Below are 23,305 nucleotides of genomic sequence, written 5' to 3'. Positions count from 1 at the left end.
GAATTTTTGTTTTAACCACTGCCTACACACTGACACGCACACAAATAACCAAGCTAAATATTACCTTGGTGGTGCCACTGTTACAAATGTGGCTGCTGGGGAAGTACAGTCTCTCGGCTGGATTTCTAGGGAAACCATTAGGAGACTCTACTACATAGTTGCTTTACTAACCTTGAGCACAATTAGAAAGGACTGCAATAAGAGTGTTTTGGCCCATTTATATAGTACTATATATGTACCAAAATTACTTTAGTGCCTTGTTGGTGTTTGGGTCTATACATCCACAAGTGGGAGCTACTATAGAAACCTGGTGTGAGTGTCTTTCTCTGTGTGTGTCTGTGCGTTGACCTTGGCTGTTTGAAAGAAAGACTCAGTACTCTTTAGACAGTGTTGAAGTATTCTGCGGTCAGCCTGGCTCACCGGCAGGAGGTCGTTTTCCAGCATGTATATCCAAAATACACACACACAAATGCTCGTGATAAAAATAAGTATAAACCTGCGCTCGTTAGTCCTGGCTGATGATTCAGATGAACTTATGCTGAGGGATCCTTCATGGATGTTATCTGATTTACAGTTGAAAAAACATGCACAGGGCAAAATACATGCATAAATCTGAGCACACTCATTGACATAATCCATTCCCTAGCCCTTCACTCTAACCTTAGCCATCAGAACTAAATGCCAAACCCTAACTCTTCACCTAAACCTGATTCTAACCTGAACCCTAAAACCAAGGTAATGCATTGTGTCAGTGAGTGAGTAACCTTACAAAGATAGAAGTACAGGTAAGTGTGTGTGTGTGCGTGTGCCAAGCTGTTTCATGGTGGAACACCTAGAAGAGGAGCAGGGTTAGGGTTGTCCATGTGCTACGATGCTGTTTGAACAGACTACTACTGAAACATCTAAAGAATGATTATGTCTTGCATGAATTAAAAGATTATTATTATAGAAAATAACAAAACAGGAAAATAGAATAAATCATGATTTAAACACGGTTTCATAGCGCATTTACAAAGCATCCAGGATGTGGGTCCTGGTGGGTGCTGCTATAACACTAACTTAGTAACACTGTTCATTAAGGTCAGAAAAGATAAAAACAAGATCCATACATCGCACTTTAATTAACTGACTGTGAGCTGCATGTCTTGAGAAGCAGAGGCTGTGTTGTTTATGTCGGCAGAAGTGCAGCACCAGTAATGACAAGATTGATAACACTCTCAAGTCTGAATACTAAATATAAAGTGCAGCCTGCAGTTGACAGCATAAAGACTGGAAACATGGGGAAACACCAAGACTGGCTCTGTCTGCCTCCCAGCAGCTCTAAAACGCACTGACTATCACATTGCATACAAAAACTGAAGACAGAACTCTTTTTTTACAGGACTATGACTATGTTTTGCACCGTGAAGTCACTGAAGCAGCCAAGCAGTAGTCCTGTGTTTGCCTGGTGCCATACAACCATTACTAAACTTAATGTTTTAATTAAATTAATATTTTTTCAGACACTTTTATCTTTTTTGCTGGAACCTAATAATTTTACTGCTTAGGTCGAAGCAGTCTGTTCAAATGCTCATTTTGTGCATTTCTTTGTTCTGGGCACAAAAATAACAACTCAGGTAAAAATAAATAACATAAAATCAAATAAAGTTTTAGCATTTGTGCAGGGAACTGAGATCAAAAATGGGGATACTGCAACAACATGTAAACTGTGACTTGATACATTTTAAAGTTGAATTTATTTTCTCACTAAAAATCATATGAAAATTGTACTGCAACTGTTTCACAGTATAAACACATAGTGAAATCACACCAGGCAGCTTCACCCTCATCCTGAGGCCCGTGCCTGCAATGTCAAGATAGCTAGCATATTGCATTAAAAATATTGTGAGCTATTTAATTAACAAGACTTAATATTGCATCCTAAACAGTTTAATATTTGTAAAAATAAAATACTATCACTCATCAGGAACAAAACTGAGTTTTTTCTTGCAAAGCTTGACCCATTTTGAAGATGCTGATCCATCTTTGTACTCAGAGGAATTGGATGTTATTTTCATGGCAATATACATTTCGTACAGGTAGCGAGTGGCCATATGCGTTATGGATTTTGGAACTCAGAGCTGCACAGTAAATATTTTCACAGGCAGGTTTCCTTCTTTGGGAGTGGACGTCCTTCAAGCTGCCCGTGTATTTGTCTGTTTTTGGAGAAAACATGTAGCTGGAGGCCCGCTCAGCTCTTCCTGGGCACTGCTGAAGCCCTGTGCTGTTTCCCAATGATGACAGCAACACTGAGGGATTCACAGACTAAGCAGCAGCAGCACTGAGGCTGAAGGCAATGAGAGCGAGAATCACTGTTTGCTGACATGACTAGACTGAACATAACCGAGCTGCTGCTGTTCTGGGGTGTGTAGACGTTAGAGCCGGATGTGTATGAATTACAGACGAAGCTCTGTGTGTGGCTGGCAGCATCAAGGCCAGTGGGGGTAGGTCACCTGCTGGCGAGGGGAAAGAAAAGAAAAGAAGGGGGCTTGTTCAGGGTGTAATGAGTTTCACCGCAGTGACCCGCCTATATGTTTTCATACAGAGCTTATTTTGTCACACCCTCACATGCAGACATCAAACATTTCCTCCTTCACCGCTCCACCCTCCTCTCTCTTTACCTGAATTCTTCTCTTAGGTTTCTGGTTTATTTTGCTAGTGTTTACTAGTGTTTACCCTCATCTTGTGAGGTGGGCCATGTGCATGTTTCTGGACTATAATTACAGGTTTGAAGTTTTAAAAAAAAGCTAGAATTTAGGTTAGATATTCTCAGTGTTACGGCCTGAAAATAGAACCAAAACAAGGCTGCTGTGGGTGAGGTTCTGTTTTAGTGGAGCTGCTTTGAAGGGACGATAGATGATGGGTCTGTTTTTGTATTTTCTGCATTGTATTTGTGCATAAATGTTGTTGTTATGGGTTTCCCTGACATGAGGATAACATCTCAGGTACATCCCCTGTTAAAGTAAGCTACTGCTACTGTGTCACAGGCCCGTGTGTTCTGCCTGCCATCCTGTAGAGTGGTTTTATAAGCATCACCTACTGTAGACAAGCTGTAAATGAACTCCTCACCCTTGACTGCATTTTGTTTGTTTTAACTAAGAACATATAGGTCAGTCTGCACTCACCTCAGTGTTACCACTTCATAGGTGTAGTGCTGCCAGAGCGCACTGGAATGACAAGACTGCAAGAGAACCAGTAAAAATAGTGAGGTCATTGTCTCGCCCATCACTGTGTAAGAGATATTTATACCCTTCCTATTATTCAGAGCATTTATTTCACATCACAGTTAGTTGCATTATAACCTGGTGGAACTGATATTAAAGCGTTCACCTGTCAGAAAGACGTTTTTGTGTGAATTAGGGGCACGTGCTTCCAGATGTTCTAACAAACTGGTTTCTCTTGTTCTTTTATACTATTTGACTGAAAGGCTCGAAATTTATAAAAGCAGCCCCATGAGACTGTAATGAGGTGATGTGATAACAAGAAACAAAAGGGATCTTCCTCCAGTGAGCATAAAAGAGATTAGCAATGCCTTCATCTTTGTTTTTTACTAAAGGCAAGCGCACTGGAAAGGAGGTTTCCAGTGCATGAGGATGTCACAGCATGTTGCACTGGAGAGGGTATCAGTTCATTCTATCTTACTGAACTGATGAGTCGATTCAGAAAGGTATGTACAGACAGATGTAAGTTACTTCAGCAGAACTATTTACATGATTATATATATTTATATACACACAAGAAGGAATGGGTGGGGGTGGGGGGTTTGTTTTCATGAGTCGGTAAGTGTAAAAGGTAGGAAGGGGTAAGAGAGAATGAGGAGTGGGTAAGGTAGAAAGGGGGATGGGCAGGGGTTTAAGGAGGAGGGATGGTCTGCTACCCTCCTCTTCCTCTTTTTCTGTCCCTTCTTCTTTGTTCTCATTCAATTCTTTATTCTCAGTGCTGCATGTAGTTGTCTCCTTCTCCACCTTCTTGTTCTCTTTGTCCTTAATCTTTTCTTTTTCTTTCTCCTTCTTTATCATGTTTTCCTTCTTCTCCTTCTCTTGCTCTGTCATGATTTTCTCCTCCTGCTCCTTTATAACATTGATCTCTAACGGCTCCTTTGTTTGCAGGACGAGCTCCTGAAAAGAGAGAAATCCTTAATTTCACATCCAAAAATGAATTCTCACCTCATCTAAAACAAACCATTAGACTCCTGAAGCGCCTTGTTTTTGGAGGTGAGGAGGCTGATCTGTCTGGTTCACCTCCTTCTTCCAGCTGCCGACTTTGAACACGCCAGGAAATTTGATCTGGAGCCAAGACCCGTGTTTACTTTCTCACAGCACTTCTACTGTCTCCCTCACACATAAAGAGAGATGTGAAAACTATTTGTGGTTTGAGGTGTAGTTGTGTGCTCGTGAACAGCAGCTGTGCATGGTACCAGGAGTCCTGTCATCACGGTGAGGTTGCCAGGTTTGTTACAGTGGTGTCTGTGCAGAGTCTGTGCTTAGTGATTACATCTGGCACCTCCTGCTATGCCAAGACACGCTGCATGGAAGTGCTGAAAATGATTTTTAAACGAAGCAACAGCAGCATGATGGATAACGTTAGTAATAAGAATCATCTAGTATAGTTGATGTAATATAACTAGAGGTTTGCATCAGGGAACTTGCAGGGATACATCCATCCACCAGTCCATTTTCTATAATACTTATCTTGCTCAGGATTGTAGGCCTATCCCAGCATGCATAGGAGTACACCTGGGCAGGTTGTGTTACAGCAGAGGAGAAATGTAGCCACAACTGGATATTAAAATTAACCACAAAGAGGGTAGACATGCCACATGTTTAATATAGCAGTACTCTGAACTGTGTTGTCCTTTCCCACAACAACAGCTGTATGTACATGATTAGCTCTGTGTGAGACAACAAACCAAATCCTTCCCTTTGTACTCACAGCAATGTAACACACTTGTCAGCCTACACTTAATTATATGGCTTAGACGAGTTCACCCATTTCTTCTCTCCACTGGTGGAGTTTTTGCATCCCTCCCCAAGCAAACCCCTTTGATGCAGTTGCTAGGCAACCCCTGCTCTGTCTCTGCCCTCCTTTCCCCGAGCAGACAGCTCGCTGGTCTTGTTAGAGGGTGTGAGTAATCTAAGTCAGCTGTAACTGATTCAGAAACATGTGCACATCGCACTGAGTAAAGCTGAGCTGTCATTCATCGTGTTAGGCTGTGTTTCATATTTTTATTGGCCCTTCGTGCTCACTTTTATTAGCAGAACGCGACTGGACTGGGCTACTGGTTTAAGGTTGTGTGAGATCAAAGTTGCAGCTCATCACACTGACCTTTAAACGTTCTTGTCAGCAGGCAGTTATTGCTTCCTGTATTCACAGAGAAGAAGGCAATCATTTAAAGTGCTCCAGATACTGGAGTCTGAAGTGCTGCTGCTTGTGTGTATCTCACTGGAAGTTTGGGTTGGATTAACCCATTTACTCTGATCATTCAATTGCACAAGTAAGGGCTGTAATATTCTATTTAGTGAACATTTTTGCCAAGAGGAACAACAATATTCTTGTGGGCATTACTGTAGAGGATTAAACCTATTTCTCACCCTATGGACTTTATTGGAGGGTGTAATTAACTGGCAAATGAGTGTATGTGCCACCAATAAGAACTTAGTCTGTGTCAGTCAAGCTATTTCTTTTTCTACTACTATCACTTAACTACTATATTCTAATGCTGGCCTTTTATGTTTTCTCTTTTATTAAGTTTTGTAAATGGATAACACATTAGGCTATAATATCAGAAATCATTAAAAGAAAAGTAATTTTTAAAACGCTGTTTCAATTCCATATAATCACAGTACTCTAAAAGTAAGGATTTCAGAGTGGCCCTTGAACTGTTGTTTTACATACGAGTAACAATTTAAAGGAAAAGCTAATATTAACTGTCTCAGTGAGGTGCTGGGCCACCACACGTCACCAGAACAGCTTTGGTGCATCTTGGCATTGACTCTCCAAATCTCTGAACCCTGCTGGAGGGATGAACGTCATTCTCCCAAAACATATTCCCTCATGTGGTGTTGTGATGATGGTGGAGGAGACGCTGTCTAACACATCAATCCAGAATCTCCCATAGGTGTTCAACTGGGCTGAGATCTGGTGACTGTGAAGGCCACAGCATGTGAGTCACATCACTTTCATACTCCTCAGACCATTCGGTGGCCCCTCCCGTCCTGGGGATGGAGGCACTGCCATCCTGGAGGAGCCCACTCATTTATTCAGGGGTTTCCTGTCATTTGTCATTGTCTCCACCTTCATATTGCACAAAACAGTTCCTGTGTTGTAATTTGTTTAGCATCCTATTTTATTTATGCCATTTAAATGAAACTAGCTGCTTCCTTACATGTGTGACACGCTGTAGCCCTTGCACGTGACATGTAGGTGAGTTTCCCATAGGAATCAATTCTCATATATTTCAAACTTTGGTCTTTGTCTACGGGTTTACTTTATAAAGTGACAGACTTTCATGCTTTCTTTCCCCCCCAAATGTAATTAATTCAAATCCATTACAGATGATGACTGGGGCGCGCACCTGGCCACGCGCTAACCCCGCCAGGTGTGCTAAGAGCAGCAAAGTGAACCACGAGTCACTTCCTGTCACAACATTTAGGCTAAACACACTTTACACTTACGTGGTTTGGGGTGTTTGGATACCATGGGAAAATAATCTAGCGAGCACACACTCACTTTGTGCGTTCTGTCAAACACAAATGGTCTGTTCTTTAAATACCACATCACTCTACTAACATCTCATGCTCGTATTGTGAAAGTACATTCGGCGAGCTTCTGGTTTTATTGTCCTAACTTGACACGGGGGGTGCTGTCGCCAGCCTGCAGCATCACAAAATAACACACTTCGGATTGATTCATCCCGGGTATTGGAATCGCTGTGGAAGATGGTGGCCAAACAGAGGATCCGCATGGCCAACGAGAAACACAGCAAGAACATCACGCAGAGAGGAAACGTTGCCAAGACGCTGGTGAGCAGCGAGACGCCAGCATGACATTAGCCCAGATAGGTGACGCGCGCCCCGGTAGGAATGCCACAGCATCACGGTGAGGGTGATGGTGCCGGCAGCCGGCCTGTAACGGTAACGCGTCCTGTTGATCTCACACACGTCATACAGCGTGTGTCAGGACCTGCACAGCACCTGGTCACCTGGGATGTATCCGGACACGTTGGGATCGGCTCGGCTCGGATCGTCACTGCCCTCCGCGCTGTAACTTGGCGGTAATTTGTTGGAGTAAGAATAAAATGTGGACCAATTGTTTTGTACGATGGAAATACGAAACTAAAATCAAAGTGTGACGTGAATATACAGCGGTTTGGAGGGATCCAGGTGACGCCTGCCTGATCTGTCAATCACAAAGTTAATGATTTCCTAAAAATGAACATGTTCCAGCTTTGATAGTGTTGTTAGTCTATGGAAGTAAACTATCTTCTCATTTTAGACTGGTGGTTGAACAACAAGCAACGTGAAGATGCCACGTTTAGAAAATAATGTTGACTATTCTGCTCTTCACTATTTTCTAGTCTATTTTTGACTGGTGATAAAAAAAATCATTTAGGCTAAGAAAATGTAAACAGATTAATTGATAACTGAAATCATGGCTGCTTTCAGCACTGTCATGTTGGCAACAGGGATGCTATACTTAGGATTCATTCAGAAATTTGAGGATCACACCTTGTGATGGGCAGTTTTCACTATTCTCTGATAGTCTCACTCTTGATTGTACCACATGTGCAGCAGCCCAGCTGTCACTGAATTGTACAGATGTTCAGAGCTCTGTTCACTACCCAAGGCTCCATCTTGGCTTAGCAATGAAAACTGAGAGTGAAAGCTCCTTCTTGATTTTGGAACCAGCAGCTGACAAAACATACTATTTTGTATCTGTGTTCATTGTTGTTTCCAAGGTCATGAAAAGAAGTTTGGTATAATCAGTATCAAATATTACTTTTACCTATGAAACCTGAGCCACTTTCCTTCTGTAGCGGTTGTAAGTGTAGGTAGGCACTTGAAGAGAATATCGCTGAGTAAAAGAGTTTTTTAAATCTGTGAGTGAAGATTTTCTCACTCATCCTCTGCTATATTCATTCTGAAAGAAGGGAGTGTGTTTCCTGTAGCCAGTATTTTGAATTGTTTTCCTTGCAGCTATTCAAATACAACTCTGCATGTTCCTCTGCACATTATTTAACTGGTGCTGCATTCATCTTGTTTTGACACACATGATTAACAGATAGTGTAACCTATTTAATTGATTGAATGAGGCTTTAATCAGCTTTTCTCATCCCCTTGAAACTTATACTAACGACACAGCAAGCTCAGTTTGACCACATGACCGGGAATAATATTGGTATGGATGAGACACCCTCCTCTGTTCCTAAATGGAGAGTAAACCGTGTCATAAGCGCTGTCATTGTATGAGGAATACAACCAGTTTTTCCAGCATCACTGAATCGTGTATCTCCGACTGTACCACTGTCCCTCACCACCAGCAGAAAAACATGTAGCAAGTCTCCAAACAGATGATATCAGCTTGTGGGACCAATGTGTGCTCCCTACATGTGTCTAGACTGACAACTCATGCTGTTCCACTCATCTTTTCCAGGTCAGCTACAGTGTGGAAAAACTGCTACCTCTGCACCTCTCAGTGTATAATGACTCAGGGGCTTGGTCAGCTTGACCACAGGTTGTTATTGTGGACATTTTGATGAGCAACAGCATCATCTTGTCTCCTTAGCTTTGAAAAACAACAAACAGGGAGTGTAGGATTAAGCAGAAAGCGAGACCAGGCAGAAAGCAGGAGCAACAGCCACTAAAAATGAGAAGTCTCTGTAAATCTATCCACAGTAAAGATGTTTTATTTTTGTTCTGCAGCATCTGTCACTTATGTCTTGCAGCAGCAATGCTAATGTACTGTGTGTGTCTGTGTGTGTTTCCCGTAGCGACCACAAGAGGAGAAGTATCCTGTGGGCCCGTGGTTATTAGCCCTCTTTGTATTTGTTGTGTGTGGATCAGGTATGTACCTTTTATATCTACAGAAGAAAGTGTGTGTTTGCATGATGTTTTTGTCTTTGTTCATGGTGAGCTAATGTAGCTAATATAGCAGTTGATTAGATTCATAAATTTTACACAACCATTATTTAAATTGGCCGAGTGGTGGGAAAGCCGTGCTGCCAAATGCGTGGATGTCTATGAGGGTCTATTTACAATTAAAATCCAGTAAAGATGTTTTATGAACCATGAGCAGAGGCAATTCATTGTCGGTTTTAATCTCTGTAAGGGGGAGTGTTGAAAATAATGTTAATATAGAAAAGGACCGGCCTTATCCTTTAACCCCCAGCTGCTCCAGTGGAGCTGCTCAGTGGCCAGCAGGTTAGCCTGGTTGTACTGAGCAGCTTCCTGGTGCAAATGTGTAACTTTGTGCATGTGATAAGGGTGTTCCTGCAAAAGAGAGGCGGCCTCTCAGAGAACCTACATAAAGGTAGAAAGACAAAAAGATTTTTTTTAGCCGTTTGTTGTTTTATTTGTAAAAAAACAAAAAAAAAACAGACATGTACTGTCTTATGATACATGTTGCTTTGTTAAATTTTAGGGAAAAAAGCAGATTTTCATACCAAAACATTATCTTTTATAGATACTGGCAATAATGTTTCTATAACATACTGTACTATTATTTAGCTTGTATAGCCGAGTTTTTGATAGCTCACAGTATTATTACCTGCTGGGATATACAGTACTGTATAAAGTCAGTACATTCCTAAGAGAAAATGAATACCGAAAATAAGCAGTCATCTGTCAAATGTTATTTGTTGCTTAGTTTTGACGTGACATTTCTTTCATTAGAATGTCCAAAAGCTGCACCATAGTCTGGTATTTTCTATTATCTGAACTGGCCAAAACCTGCTGCAATAGGGTGGCAGCACAGACACGTCTTAAAGGCTGGATGGGGCATCTGTCTACCTTTCGGTAGCAGGCTAATAAACAGATGTGGCCAAGTGTCAGTGCACCCCTTACACATCAGCAGCAGCGGCTTAGTGTAGTTCAGCTATCATTAATAGCTTGTTGTTATTTACACCTGTGCTTTTTCTACTGCAACATGTCAAAATGTCATTGGTTAAAAAAAAGGCCTTGGTCATGCTCATAAATAACAAACCTACAGTAAACAACAATGAAAGAAGTCGGTCTATGTGCTTTCAGCCATATTTCAGATCATCCAGAGCATCCGCATGGGGATGTGATTCAGAAGGAGCCTCGAGACTCCCCCTTCCCCCCATGCCCTCATTGAGCCTGGGTAAGCTTGCACTTCTACACCCTCACCCGAACTCCAGAGGCCCAGAGACTAAACACCAGAGCTCCGGGTCCACCACTGCCTCCACCAGCTCCACCTATGGACATGTCCCTGCCCTCAATCAGCATTTTACCGTGTTGCAGTCTGTGGTACTGACAGCTTTTCTATGGACAATCTAAAAAAAACAAAAAACAAGCTGGCTGGAGAACATGTGTCATTGCTCACCTGTGTGTGAAGGCGTGAGACTGTGTGCGGCCAGTGATTCCTGCTTTTTATCTGTCTGTATCAGTCTTTGTGTTGTGAGAAAAAAAAAACTTTTTCAAATAAATGTCAAGCATTTAGGGAGTGCCCGGTTTTACTGCTGATTTTGTAGACTCCCTGTGTTTATCAGTGCATGCACCACCATACACACAGTGTGTTGATGTGTTTTTGGTACAGTGCATGAGGAGAGCCTGTCCTAAGGGTTGGACCAGGCAGCACAGCCTGGTGGAAATACTGCCATAAGGCTGTTTTAAAGGCCTTTACTAAGGTGTGCCAACAACAGGAAGCAAGAAGATACTTGAAATCATGTATATGAAGTTTACAATCAGTAGAAATATGACCAATTAGTAGAAATTAGATTGTTAAACCGGAGAGAAAGTCCCACAAAGATCCATTTAAACCCACAATCTGGAGAGCTGTGGCATTCATTCATTTTCTACCGCTTAATCCCGAGCGGGGTCACGGGTGGGGCCGGAGCCAATCCCGGCTGGCAATCGGGCGAAGGCGGGGTACACCCTGGACAGGTCGCCAATCCATCGCAGACAAACAACCACACACACACACGCACATGCACTCCTATGGGCAATTTAGAGACACCAATCAACCTAAGCTGCATGTCTTTGGACTGTGGGAGGAAGCCGGAGTACCCGGAGAGAACCCACGCAAGCACGGGGAGAACATGCAAACTCCACACAGAACGGTCCCAGGTGGGGCCCGAACCTGGAACCTTCGCGCTGTGAGGCAACGGCGCTAACCACTGTGCCACCGTGCTGCCCCCAGAGAGCTGTGGCAAAGGATCTGAAAATATCTGTAAAAGACAGATTTTGAATGCATGACTTTTAATATGTTTGTGAAATCTTGTTTTCACTTTGTCATTATGGGGCACTGAGTGTAGATTGACAAGATGTTACCAATATTTCAAAGTAAATCAACACAAACTATATACAAAGTGAAGGGGTGTGAATACTTGTTGAGGCCACGTGTTGAATTGTACCCCTGCCCTGTCTGTTGACCTGTTGACCTGTGGTACACTGACTAAAATCTGACTAGAATCTGTTTGCAGAAAAGATGGCGGACTGCCAACCTTGACAGGAAGTGGGTGTAGTTGACATTAGCCAGAAGTTGTTCACCTCTGCAAGTTTACATTTAGGTTTAGAGTTAGGGGTTGGGGTTAATGTTACCCTCAACCGTAACCCAACTCATGGAAAAGGTTGACCACACCGAGCTGGTGCCGACAGATGCATCTCGGTCATACGCTGCCATCTTTATCTGCAGCCAGATGATTCTCTAAATGCTACTTAATTCTAGTCTAGCAATTGAATTTGATGTGTAAAATTTGAATATTTAATTTACACATAAATTGTTCCAAAATACATGGTGAACTGTTAGGTCTTAAAATTAGGTGTGACCAATCACTTTGAACTCACCTGAACCATAAATGAAGGCAGAAAAGGTCGCCTAAGCCAATTTCACATGTGAACTCTGGACTGTGTCCATGGAATCGGGGCAGGAGACAGTCCATGGCTAGGATTCAGTGCTCTCGCCACTGCAGCCCGGGTTCGATTCAGGGTTGCATCAGGAAGGGCATCCGGTGCAAAACACGTGCCACGTTGGATCGAGGATGCGGGAGGTGAGACGTAAAGCAGTGAAGTAGCCAGTTTGTAGTTTGGTCATAAACAAGTCTCTTGCTGTTCTTTAAATTTGTCTGATGATTCTGGCACCAGTTATTAACAAAAGTTCCCGAATGTCATTGTGTCTCTGGTTAGACATTTTTGTTGGCGTCTTCATTGTAAGCAACCTTTTTTTTTTCCCCCACAATGGGATGTTTGTACTCTGATTTTACACTGGTCATATGATAGAGCATCAACACAACCACCAACTCCATGTGAATACTCTGGAATATACATTTGTTTCCTTACATGGTCTCATCCGGCTTATTCTGACATTACACAGATTTTGTACTAGGGAGCTGGCAGCGTTGAGTCCACTTAATGTCCATCCGGACACCAAGAGGAAGCCACATGACTCCAAAATATGACTGGACGTGCTGGACAGGGAGCATGAGAAACAGAGAGCAACCAGGTAAATATTCTTCCTTAAGCATGTTTATTGAAAGTTGTGAAGTGCAGCTGTGATATGTGTGTTACAATATCTCATCCAGTCTTAGCGGAAACATGCACAGAACAGGAGCATACAACTAATACACAGAATGAAAACGGAAAAAATATCACCAGTTTGTTTTTGTTTTTTTAAATGTTGTTTTATGATATTGTTCATCCAGAAGTAATTCACTGTCAAAACTTAATATACTCATAAAGGTGCAATACTCCAGAAAGAAAAAAAAAAGCCAAGTGAAAATGGTTTGAGTCGGGTAAAGTTGCAGAAAGGGAGGTGCACAGCACTGTTGGCTGCATGTTGTCAGTTAAATAACCTAAACTCATCTTGATCCACAATCCTGAAAATACAGCATTAAAAATAGACGACACAGACCGGGCAATACTAGCATGATCCTCGCTCACCCGCTTCAATCTGTGTGACCTAGATAGCATCTTATTGTTTTTCACCTCCTCCTCACTATTTTACATGGTACTTACACTATACAGAAATATACATCATCATCTGCCGATCAAACATTTAGGAATAAAGAAAATGCAGCTTAGCCCAATGTCTCCACCCTGTCAAATAAGGTTTAAATCACATGACATCGCAGGGTTGAGGAAACAGCAACAATGAGCTTTGTCAAGTCTGAAGCTTGAAAGTGAAATTCTGAAAATAGAATAATCATCTCCATAAGAAACCACTGTTTGTTCATCCCATCAACCCACAGCTGAAGTAACATCAGTGCTGCCAAGTGTTCAAAATACATCCCCCCGCACCCCCGTTCCTTCACCCGACTCCCCCATTCCAGATGGGGACATTGTCATGCTAATAATTGCTCACATTCTTCATGGGTCAGTCTGACAAGGCTCCTTCTCTCTCTCTGAGAGAACCACTTTTATTTACATCATTCAGCAAAAATGGTAACAACCAATGCAATCCTCTACCTCCATCATTATAATCGACATCACGTGAAATCCAGACACAGGCACAGTGATTTCTTTTTTAATCTATAGTTAAGTATGATGTCGCCACTGAAAAGCTGTTTTGTTTTTTCTTGATAAGACATTCTAGTTGATATGTCCAAGGGTTATTTGGCAAATGTTCAATGGTTCATCCTCTGAAACCAACCTGTGCCGCAGAGCACAGCGCTGCTTGTCCCGCTGGGAGAGATAAATATGTGCAAATTCTTGTCTTAACAGCGTAACCTCCTGCTGTAGAAGGCGAGGTTTGGCTCTACAGCTGCAGCAGAACTCAAACACTGTCAGTCTGTCTGTGTGTGCAGGCCAGGCTATGCTGAGGGGCCAGAGCTGTGCGAGGCGGGCTGAGCGAGGGCACTTGGGGGTCTTGGTGTGTGTGCTGTTGCAGGTGGGGGGGGGGAGCCAGTCTGAACCTGGGCTTGGAACTGGGCCATCTGCTCTGGGCTGGCCAACGTCTTCAGCAAGGTGTTCTCCTGCTCCAACTGGGAGTTGCGCTCAATCAGCTCCTTGATCTGCTCCTTAAGGACCTCCACCTCCTCACGCACAGCATACATCAGGTGACTCTTCACCAGGTCCTGAGACAGAGATATGGATTTGTCAAAGGTATCCATCAACAACATCATATCAATATATGTCACTAGCCTACTGTAAAGTTTTGTGAACTTATCTGATCTGTGGCCATTTTTATGTCTCATATTTTTCACGATGCCAGAAATTAGATCACATACAAGAAACCAATCTAACTCAAATAAGTCATGTTCAGAGACGTCAAGCTAATACGTGTGAGGTCCTGGCCCCAAAGCTAAGAAACTGCAACTGCATGACAATTAAGTAAAAAATAAAATTCCGTTAAGATATTGCAAATGGGTAAAATCTTATATCTCAAACCTGTAATCTTTTAAGAAACATTTTTCTGAGTTTGACTACAATGCATTTTGGCCTTATACCAGTATGGATACAAGGATTTCACAGACATTGCTCATTAGAAATGTTGCAGTGATATGGGGGTGATACTACCTGGCCTATTACAATATGAAAATTGTTTACTCCTCTTTTTTTTCCCCCAAATATGGTTTAAGAGTTTGTTTACACTTTATGCTAGTCCAGACATGCTACTAAAGTTGTAACAATTAAATTCAGTCACAAAACGTGTCACTCAATCATCAACTACTGGTCATGTATACATGTACATTCAAAAAAACGCTATTTATAAGAATACTGAGAATTTTATGTAGCCTATCCTAAGACTGATTAATTGCCATCAACATTGGAATATAGGAAAGTCAAGTCAAAGTGTCTGTCATATGCACAGTACGGAAACGCAGTTCCCTGTACAATGAAATTCTTACTTTGCCGTCCACATGAATGCCACACAATACAAATGAAATATAAAGTAGATAAATAAGTAACAAAATCTAAGGCACTTGAAAGCAGCAAATGCAGAGATATAATAAAAATATATAAGAATAAAAGAATGTATGCTAAATGGGAGCTGTATGTGCATTAGTCAGCAGTGAATGTGCATTTATGCATATGCAAATTGAGAATGTAAACAGCACAGGTCATCAGTACGTCATATTCCCTGGTAATAAATTCCTATCAGCTATTTTTATATTTAATACTTTGGTTACCAACTAAATATTCATAATAAATTTAATTGGAGAAGATCTTTAAAAGTCAAGCAACTTTAAGTCTAATCTGATAGGATCAAGAGAAACCGTGAAGTGCCACGTAATTGGCCCTGCCCACATTAAAACGCCGGCCAATCAGAGGCCGAGATATTTATAACCAAGCTGTGAGCCTCCCAGTTTGCCTAGCAACAGAGCTTACAACAGTCAGGGAAACAGAAAATAAAACGTTTTGTTTTCCTAGAATAAAGGTGCTCAATTCCTAGATCTGGTTCTATAGTGTCATAACATCAGCCAGGAGACTTACTGCACTGGTGTAGGAGGAAAACAAAAAAATTAAATTGAAGGTAAATAAATCGTTTGCAATGTCGTTTGAACATGGGAACAGATGTTTTTGACGCCATTCCCGTTATTCTGTTGAAGACGCTTCTGTAGATTTAATCTATCTACTTTATTTGGTCCTATCATAACCAGGTTTTCTGAAGTGACCTCCGCTATAAAAGGCCCAGCACATACATCATTGTACATGTCCTGCAAATTTGTGCTTTGTTAGAAAAAATGTAGGCTATGGGTACTACATCACAATAAAGCCCATATCCCTGAATATTTTTCCTAATCAAGTCCGGTCTTTCAAACGTTGTGTTATATATGGATTAAAGGCCGCTATAGCAGTCAACATTTTATACATTATCAATAGAGAACATGCTGAAAACTCACCATTGCTTGTTCAATCTTGTTGTCTATGGCCACAACACTGGCTCCCGACGAACTGCAAAAGAAGAATGGAGACATTAATGACCCATTTTAGACCAACCTGTGCGGTTAAAAAAGGATGGAGAGCCGCGGCCTTTCTCCCTTTTTAGAAATGCGGCTTGTTACAGGAAGCATCTGGAATTTTCTCTGAAATCAGCGGCCCGCTCTCTCCTGTCCTTCCCTAGAAAGCGCCAGGGGCAGCGCAGTCCCTGCAGGTGCAGCGACGCCGTAGAGTTCAGCTGTGCAGCGCTGCAGCAGGTGAACACACAGGCCGCCGTGTATGTAGGAGCGATATAACACAGTATGTACCTATTGTCGAGCTGGACGTGTGAGCTCTCTGCGCTCAACAAGGACGACAAAAACGATATGGACAGATTTCTCAGCTGGCAGACGCCTAGATCCATAGCCACGGTGTAGCACGGCGTATTCATGCTGTTCATGTTTTACAGTCCCTTAACAAAACGGCTCCGGGTCCCGACTCCACCTCCACGAGGTCCGCGAGACACATCCGCCCGCGCTACTCCGTCTTTCCCCCGGTAAAGCCGTTGCACGACAGCAGCGGTACAACCACCACAATCCAAGGTCAGTTCATCTCGACGCTGCACAAAAATCTGGAGCTCCGGACGAGCACGCATAATTTATCCAGCGTCACACCGACAGCCCGGCTACTGATTGGTGGGGTTTGAATAATTTATTCAGGAACGCCTCAGCTACCACTCAGCTGACATGCTTTTACATAAAATATTCCAGGAACGGAGAGGAGGTGGGCGAAACCGGGAAAAACCGGATGGGAAAAGAAGAAGAAAGAGCTACAATGTTAAAAAAAAACAAGCTGGGGAAAAAGCGTGATTTAAGGTCTGACGACAACGCATTCGTCAGCTCCTGTCTGAATGCTAGTGTCAGCCACTGGTGCTGCTCTGGGCCTTATAACAGCAGAGATGCAGTCTGGTTGTGATCTCCAATCAACAAAGCTCAGTGTTTTTCACTTAGGGAATCCCTCTGCTGATAGACTGGTCAGGCATACAGCATGAAACATGGTCCGTTATATTTCCCCATATAATGAGTTTGTCACAAATTAGTAATTGCATTCAGTTTTATGATTTTATGTTCTTTTGTATATTAGTCTTGGGGGTGTTACAGTGTCAAATCCTTGGCCAAAACACTAAAGTATTCAAAAATGATGACAGTGCTGAACCTGTCCACAGCACTAATATCACAGATCACATTGGTCAAACTCACGCATAAACAGGATCAACACCATTTATATAATCTACAGTAACCAGTGGAGGAAGAAGTACTCCAATCCTTAACTTAAAGTAGAAATACCACTGTATTAAAATATTGCTAAGATCTGCATACAAAATATTACTTAAGTACAAAAGTATTAGCATCAACATATACTTGAAGCAGCAAAGGTAAAAGTACTCATGCGCAAAGGCACCTTTCAAATTAATGTACATCGTATTGAATTACTGATGCATTAAAGTGTTCATCACAATGTTAACTATAACTTGAAGCACTTTACATACTGCTGGTAGCTTGTAAATTTCCCACTGAGGATCAATCAATATAATATCTGTATTTTATTTTTTATAGGATTTTGGAAACTAATCAAAGTTATAAAATATGCATAAAAAATACAATATTTTCTTCGGAAATGCAGTGAAGTCAAAGTATGAAATAAGAGGAGGATGGAAATACAAGTACAAATACCTTGAAATCATTTATGTTACAGTGAAATTAAGCTCTGGGCAGGTGGATCAAAATGTTTTGAATGTCAGTGCAGCGCTATCTTGCATATAGACATGTTGCCCCCGTGTGGCCATGTTACAGAACTGCAGAGCTCTGAGCCACAATGTCAAGGAAGCCTGGCACACTAACCATCTACTGGTGCCACAGTCAAAAGCCTCTTATACACAAGAGGAACATGGATCTAGTGGTCGGAATGTAAATCGATGCTGGCACTACTCCATAAGGTTATTATCTGTTTTATTTATTTTTAAAAAATGTTTTATTTAGCCTTTTACCAGGAGGTCCCATTGAGCTCATGATCTCTTTCTCAAGGGAGACCTGGCCAAGTTACTTTTGAATTTTCTGGCCCATCAGACATTTGAAATCAGCTTTCATAAACTGCATATGTAAAATAGTAAGTTTTTTTTAAACTGATGGAAACGCCATCATCCCACTTCAAAAATAAGATGTAACCGACATATTCCTGAACCATTGGCCTTGGACACTTGGCTGCTCTGTCACTTACCTAATTCCAACATTTTAGAGATTTTATTCTGGTTATCATGCTTACCGTTTCTAATGCTGTTACTTTTCCCTTGCCTCTGCACAGCACTTTAAATTGCCTCTGTGTATGGAATAAAGTTTCCTTTCCTTTAAATTCCACACAGCCTTTGTTTGCTACATACTATACAGCCTATTTTTTACTCTGAGTTTATACATCTGTCAATTTTCTTAGAATGACACAGGTCGTTATGGTCAATCTGACTCAACCGTGCTTTCTCAACACTTTGTAGAGGGAGTAAGTTTGTGAGGAAGAGTCATGCACACACACACCTAAACTACTCCACACACAGAAATTCCCACCTCAGACATCCTTTCAACAAACCCTCTCCCACACATGCACCTCCCTATATGTCATGAAAAGTCACTCTCACACATTCCACATATGCCCACAACCCTCAAAATCATAGATACACAATCATTAGATTCCCGCCTGTCATCACACCCACACTACACAGACCTCAGCATAAAAGAATATTCAAACCTTTTCTAAACATCACTAGTCACCTTTAAAATGGGAGCTTAGGCTGATCTGGGTGTCACAGCTCGTTCCTGGTTCATTAAGCACCTGTACTGTAAACACAGTCTCAAACATAGCCTCTAAATACTTGGTACTGCTGTCAGCCTCTATTCATCTCTGAGCCCAGTCAAACACTTCAGCACTTCACAAGAAGCCAAACAGCTTAATAAGGCTCTAAGCCACACTTCTCTCTTCCGGTCTCTTATTTGACTATAAGGTTAAGCCAATTACCCAGACCCATATAATCACCATTCTAAAGGAAGAAAATACACGGCTGGCTACCGTGGACACAGACGCTGGTAGGAGCTATACTTGGTCTGGCTGGCTGGCTAGCACGTTTAATTACCCACAGTCCACTGGAGATATTACTAAATGGCACATATTTATAGATATGTCAACTTCTGCTTCAGCATGTCTAGACTTTATACATTTAACACACACTCCAATTTATGTACTAAATTTAACTGCACTTAGTGTGCTGAATACCCAGTAACCCTGTCTACAGTACCTGTTTAAAGCATCCCTCACTGCTAATCCTACCCCTGAAGCCACGAATGACTGAATACAAAGGACAAAGTAGCCAGACTGCCATTCGTGTGCAGCAACTGTGGTGACTGACTCCACGACTGGCAGCAACTCCCCAGGGGTCTCCTGGCTGTAGTTTACCTTTTGAGATGCTGCTCCAGCTCCCAGAACAAAAGCTTCACTGCCATCTCATCGTGGCCTTGCACACGAACTCCCCACTCTCTCATGGAGCCGTCCACAGGAGAATATAGCCTACACGCAGGAGTAACACAGCACTGTGTCCCGAGCTTCTTTGTTTAGCTTTCTCAAACACCCCTCACTCCTTCTTGAATCCAGTGAACAGATCTGGGTTGCACCCTATAGATGTAGCAGTGAATACAGCTGCATAGGGAATCAAAGGCAGCATCTGCCAAGCTTATGTGTATGCTGTCTGTTTGTGTCTGAGTAGCTGACTGGTGCGTACAGACAGTAGCTGGGCGGGTGGTGACATGATCACGTGACACAAGGAGTTATATAAACCATCAGATTAGCTGTGGCCCAGTGATTTCCCTGCTCCTACACCACTAGCCCTCTGCCCTGTGTAGTATGAGACACACATATACTGTACAATAAAACTGAGCAGCTGCTATTTAACATCACTAAATCTTTGCCTATCTATACTATCCCAAATACTAACTGTTTTTAATGTCCAGCAAACAAATGTTTGATATACATGCTCTATTTTGCCCCCATCAAAACTGCAAAAGAAGCCCTGACACTTGACCTTATTGCAATAGTTGGCAGTTTCCAAATGAATCATCTTTTTGTTTGTACACCCTGTAGTTTTCTATGGCAACCCTCTGCGCGATAGAGAAGAGACCCATGCTTCAGGGTCTTATCTTGTCATTCCTGATTGAAAGGCAAACTTATGATGACCCGGTACTTTGGCAGACAGAAAACACAACCCGTACTCACAGAGCCTGTTGTGGCTTCGAGACGGCCAGCCAAGAAACAGCAGGTAAAGGATGAGCACAATTCAGGGGATTTTACTTGTCCTAACAAAGTTGGTGTGTCTGGGTGAATCAGTGTCACATGACTTCTGGGTGGGTCATAGTCGTATAGCAGCTTGCTTACTGTACATCACTTCAGTTTAGCTTACCACACATTCATATATTACAAACATATTATATATATATATATATATATATATATATACACATACATATACATACACACACACACACACACACACACACACCACCTCTTGGATTAGGGTGCATGTCATGCCTCTGATGTGGCTGTGATATACAGACCTTCACGAGCAGCCAACCTCAATGACTGATCATTTTATGTTAGCCAGGCAGAGTTAAACACCATCCTTTACTTGCATGCTCTGTGCATCTCTGCATGTACATGGGGTATATCACTCAGTGGAAAGGCAGCTTCAGGGAGTCAGAGGCAGGGGAGAATGATTAGTGGCCATTTTGGTCTTATAGAGAGAGAGAGGTGCTACCGGAGCTTTTGGGCTGACAAGCGGCAAGTCTTTAGTCCTCACGCTCTACTAACACACACTGGGGGAGAGACAGAGGGTGAGGAGGAGGGAAAGCGAGTCAGCCAGAGACACAAATCTACTGCCTCAGCATTCATACTGTCTCAGTCATGGACAGAGAAAGCAGAGAAGAGAATGATTTTAATATGCTTAGACTGACCTTTTCCGTTTTTTGGGGGGTTCTTTTTGGCACCATGTTTCGATAAAAACCACACCCAATCTGAGTCACATCTGATTTCCAGAGACCTTTCCATTTAGTAAATCATAAGCTCAGCATTTCTGTTAAATCAGTGATATTCAGGTGTATTCATACTGTAGGTACAATGACTGGAAGCATATTTTAACAATCCACAACTTCCTTGCCTCTCCCTTGTCACACTCCCAGCCCAACGATTCCACTATGCTACCAACCTACTGCACCTGATGATTTGCATTCAAATACATTGGCAAATGTTACCAATCACAAAGTAGGTTTTCAAATGCACACCTGTACAAGTCTTGAACATCCTTTTGATTCAAGACAAAAGAAATGAAACAATAGTTCCATAATTACAGCAAACAGAGCTTCTGCTGATAAACACCATTTGTCTTAAGTTGCTCAGAAAATTACTCTCCTGCATTGTTTACTGAGACATGGGCAGGAGAATTTACCTGTTTCAGAGTAGGTCCTACTGCCCTGCCATTCTCTCTCTCTCTCTCACACACACACACACACACACACACACACACAAACCAACAACCAAAGAACACACAGCGCTCAGAACCCAGACAGAGGATAGAAATAATGCTAACTGCAGCAATAAAGATGAGGAGAAAAAGGCACGTTTCTTTATAGAAATGTCAATACAGAGTTAACAACTGGATGGTATTATGGCATATTTTATTGATATTCATAGAATGTAGATATTTTGACGAATGATCATGATACTGTGTATATTAACCATTTGTATGACCTTCTCTGCCAATGAACTGTCTGTATATGTGGATGTGGAACTATGGGCCAGGAAGCCCTTTATTATTGAAAGAATTTTTAAAAAATCTAAAAGGAAAAATGGATGCACGTCAATTCACACCCATCTTTATGTAACATTAAGCACTACAATACCAAATTCTATAAAATCATGCATTTTACTTCCGCTGTAAATATGCAGATTCTGATAACTGACTGCACTTTAAAGCTACTATACCTAATTTCTTTTCAGCTTAGAACAAACCGACACATGAAGCCTCTCCTAACTGCTTTCTGTTTCTTCTATCACATTGCATTTCTAAAGTTATGATGTAAACTAGTGTACAAAATGCAGCCTCCAGTCTAAGTAAATATATCAGTCAAATAGAAAACTCTGGTTAATGCTAATGTCACATAAAGCACTAACTAATTACTCTAAAATTAGTCATATTCTTCTTTCAGCTGTTCCCATTAGGGTCGCATCTGTTTCCACCTAACTCTATCCTCGGTATCCTCTACTCTCACCCCAATTAACTTCATGTCCTCTTTTAGCACATCCATATATCTCCTCTTTGGCCTTCCTCTTGACCTCTTGCCTGGTAGCTCCATCTCCAACATCCTTCTACCAATATAACCACTATCCCTCCTCTGCACATGTCCAAAACATCTCAAATCTAATCCAAAATTAAAGTGTATTAAATCTACACCAAAGGTAAAATCATGACCATGCTAAGTCGCTAACATTACCAATACAAACATTAGCTTTAAGTGCTGCGGTATCCAGAAGGAAGAATGCCACACTCCCATTCTCAAAGCCAGCCAGGACTTCTTTATGGTTTTACACTGTGTGCACAATTATTAGGCAAGTTGTATTTTTGAGGATTAATTTTGTTATTGCACAACTACAGTGCTCTTGGTCAATCCAAAATGTTAACAAACCCTCAAACCTGAACATTTAAGTAGTAAAAGTGAAGTTTTGGCTTTCTTAAGAGAATATCTACATGTACACCATTATTAGGCAACTATTAGTGTGCAGAATTATCATGCAACTAAATAAAAAACAAAGATTTTCACCTGTTAAAGTGAGAATAATAAACAAACTCATAATTTACAAATAAACAGTTCTGAAATTCCAAACAGAAAACCTCAGTGACCAATATAGCCACCCTTCTTTTCGATAACGGTCACAAGCCTCCCATTTTTGATCTGGTCAGAATCCACTTTTTGTGCAGCCGCAACCACAGCCTCCCAGAGACTGTTCAGAGAGGTGTACTGTTTACCTTCACTGTAAATTTCCTGCTTAAGAAGGGCCCAAAGGTTCTCAATAGGGTTTAAGTCAGGTGAAGAAGGGGGCCATGTCATTAGTTTTTCATCTTTAAGGCCTTTACTGGCCAGCCA

The 23,305-nt window shown here is 41.8% G+C and overlaps 2 protein-coding genes across 4 annotated transcripts in view; one reads left to right on the top strand and one right to left on the bottom strand.

Annotated features, from left to right (window-relative positions):
* Positions 1-6,635: 6,635 nt before the first annotated feature.
* Positions 6,636-10,638, top strand: serp2 (stress-associated endoplasmic reticulum protein family member 2). The gene is made up of 3 exons (XM_020614452.1): positions 6,636-7,061; positions 9,029-9,101; positions 10,284-10,638. Exons 1-3 carry the CDS (start codon positions 6,978-6,980, stop codon positions 10,322-10,324), a joined length of 198 nt encoding a protein of 65 aa, XP_020470108.1. The 5' UTR covers positions 6,636-6,977; the 3' UTR covers positions 10,325-10,638.
* Positions 10,639-12,727: 2,089 nt separating this feature from the next.
* The window catches only part of tsc22d1 (TSC22 domain family, member 1), a 24,144-nt gene continuing 13,566 nt past the window's right edge, over positions 12,728-23,305 (bottom strand). Inside the window, exons 1-3 of one of the 3 annotated variants that reach the window (XM_020614435.1) lie at positions 19,572-19,886; positions 16,058-16,109; positions 12,728-14,287 (exon numbers count right to left, since the gene is read on the bottom strand). In XM_020614435.1, the coding sequence (XP_020470091.1) occupies positions 14,024-14,287; positions 16,058-16,109; positions 19,572-19,657 (402 nt within the window). In that variant the 5' untranslated portion in view covers positions 19,658-19,886 and the 3' untranslated portion in view covers positions 12,728-14,023. Of the gene's footprint in view, positions 14,288-16,057; positions 16,110-16,402; positions 17,077-19,571; positions 19,887-23,305 lie in introns of those variants that run through there. The other 2 variants (XM_020614434.1, XM_020614433.1) reach the window with 2 other exon arrangements.

Source organism: Monopterus albus, unplaced genomic scaffold, assembly GCF_001952655.1.
Source record: "Monopterus albus unplaced genomic scaffold, M_albus_1.0 scaffold146.1, whole genome shotgun sequence".
Classification (NCBI taxonomy): domain Eukaryota; kingdom Metazoa; phylum Chordata; class Actinopteri; order Synbranchiformes; family Synbranchidae; genus Monopterus; species Monopterus albus.
This window is presented reverse-complemented; position numbering and strand designations above follow the sequence as displayed.

Excerpts from the sequence above, each read along its gene's own strand:
- serp2 (XM_020614452.1), top strand. The coding sequence starts at position 6,978 with ATGGTGGCCAAACAGAGGATCCGCATGGCCAACGAGAAACACAGCAAG. Across the intron at positions 7,062-9,028 it reads GAAACGTTGCCAAGACGCTG|CGACCACAAGAGGAGAAGTA; the intron begins GTGAGCAGCGAG and ends TGTTTCCCGTAG. Across the intron at positions 9,102-10,283 it reads ATTTGTTGTGTGTGGATCAG|CCATATTTCAGATCATCCAG; the intron begins GTATGTACCTTT and ends ATGTGCTTTCAG.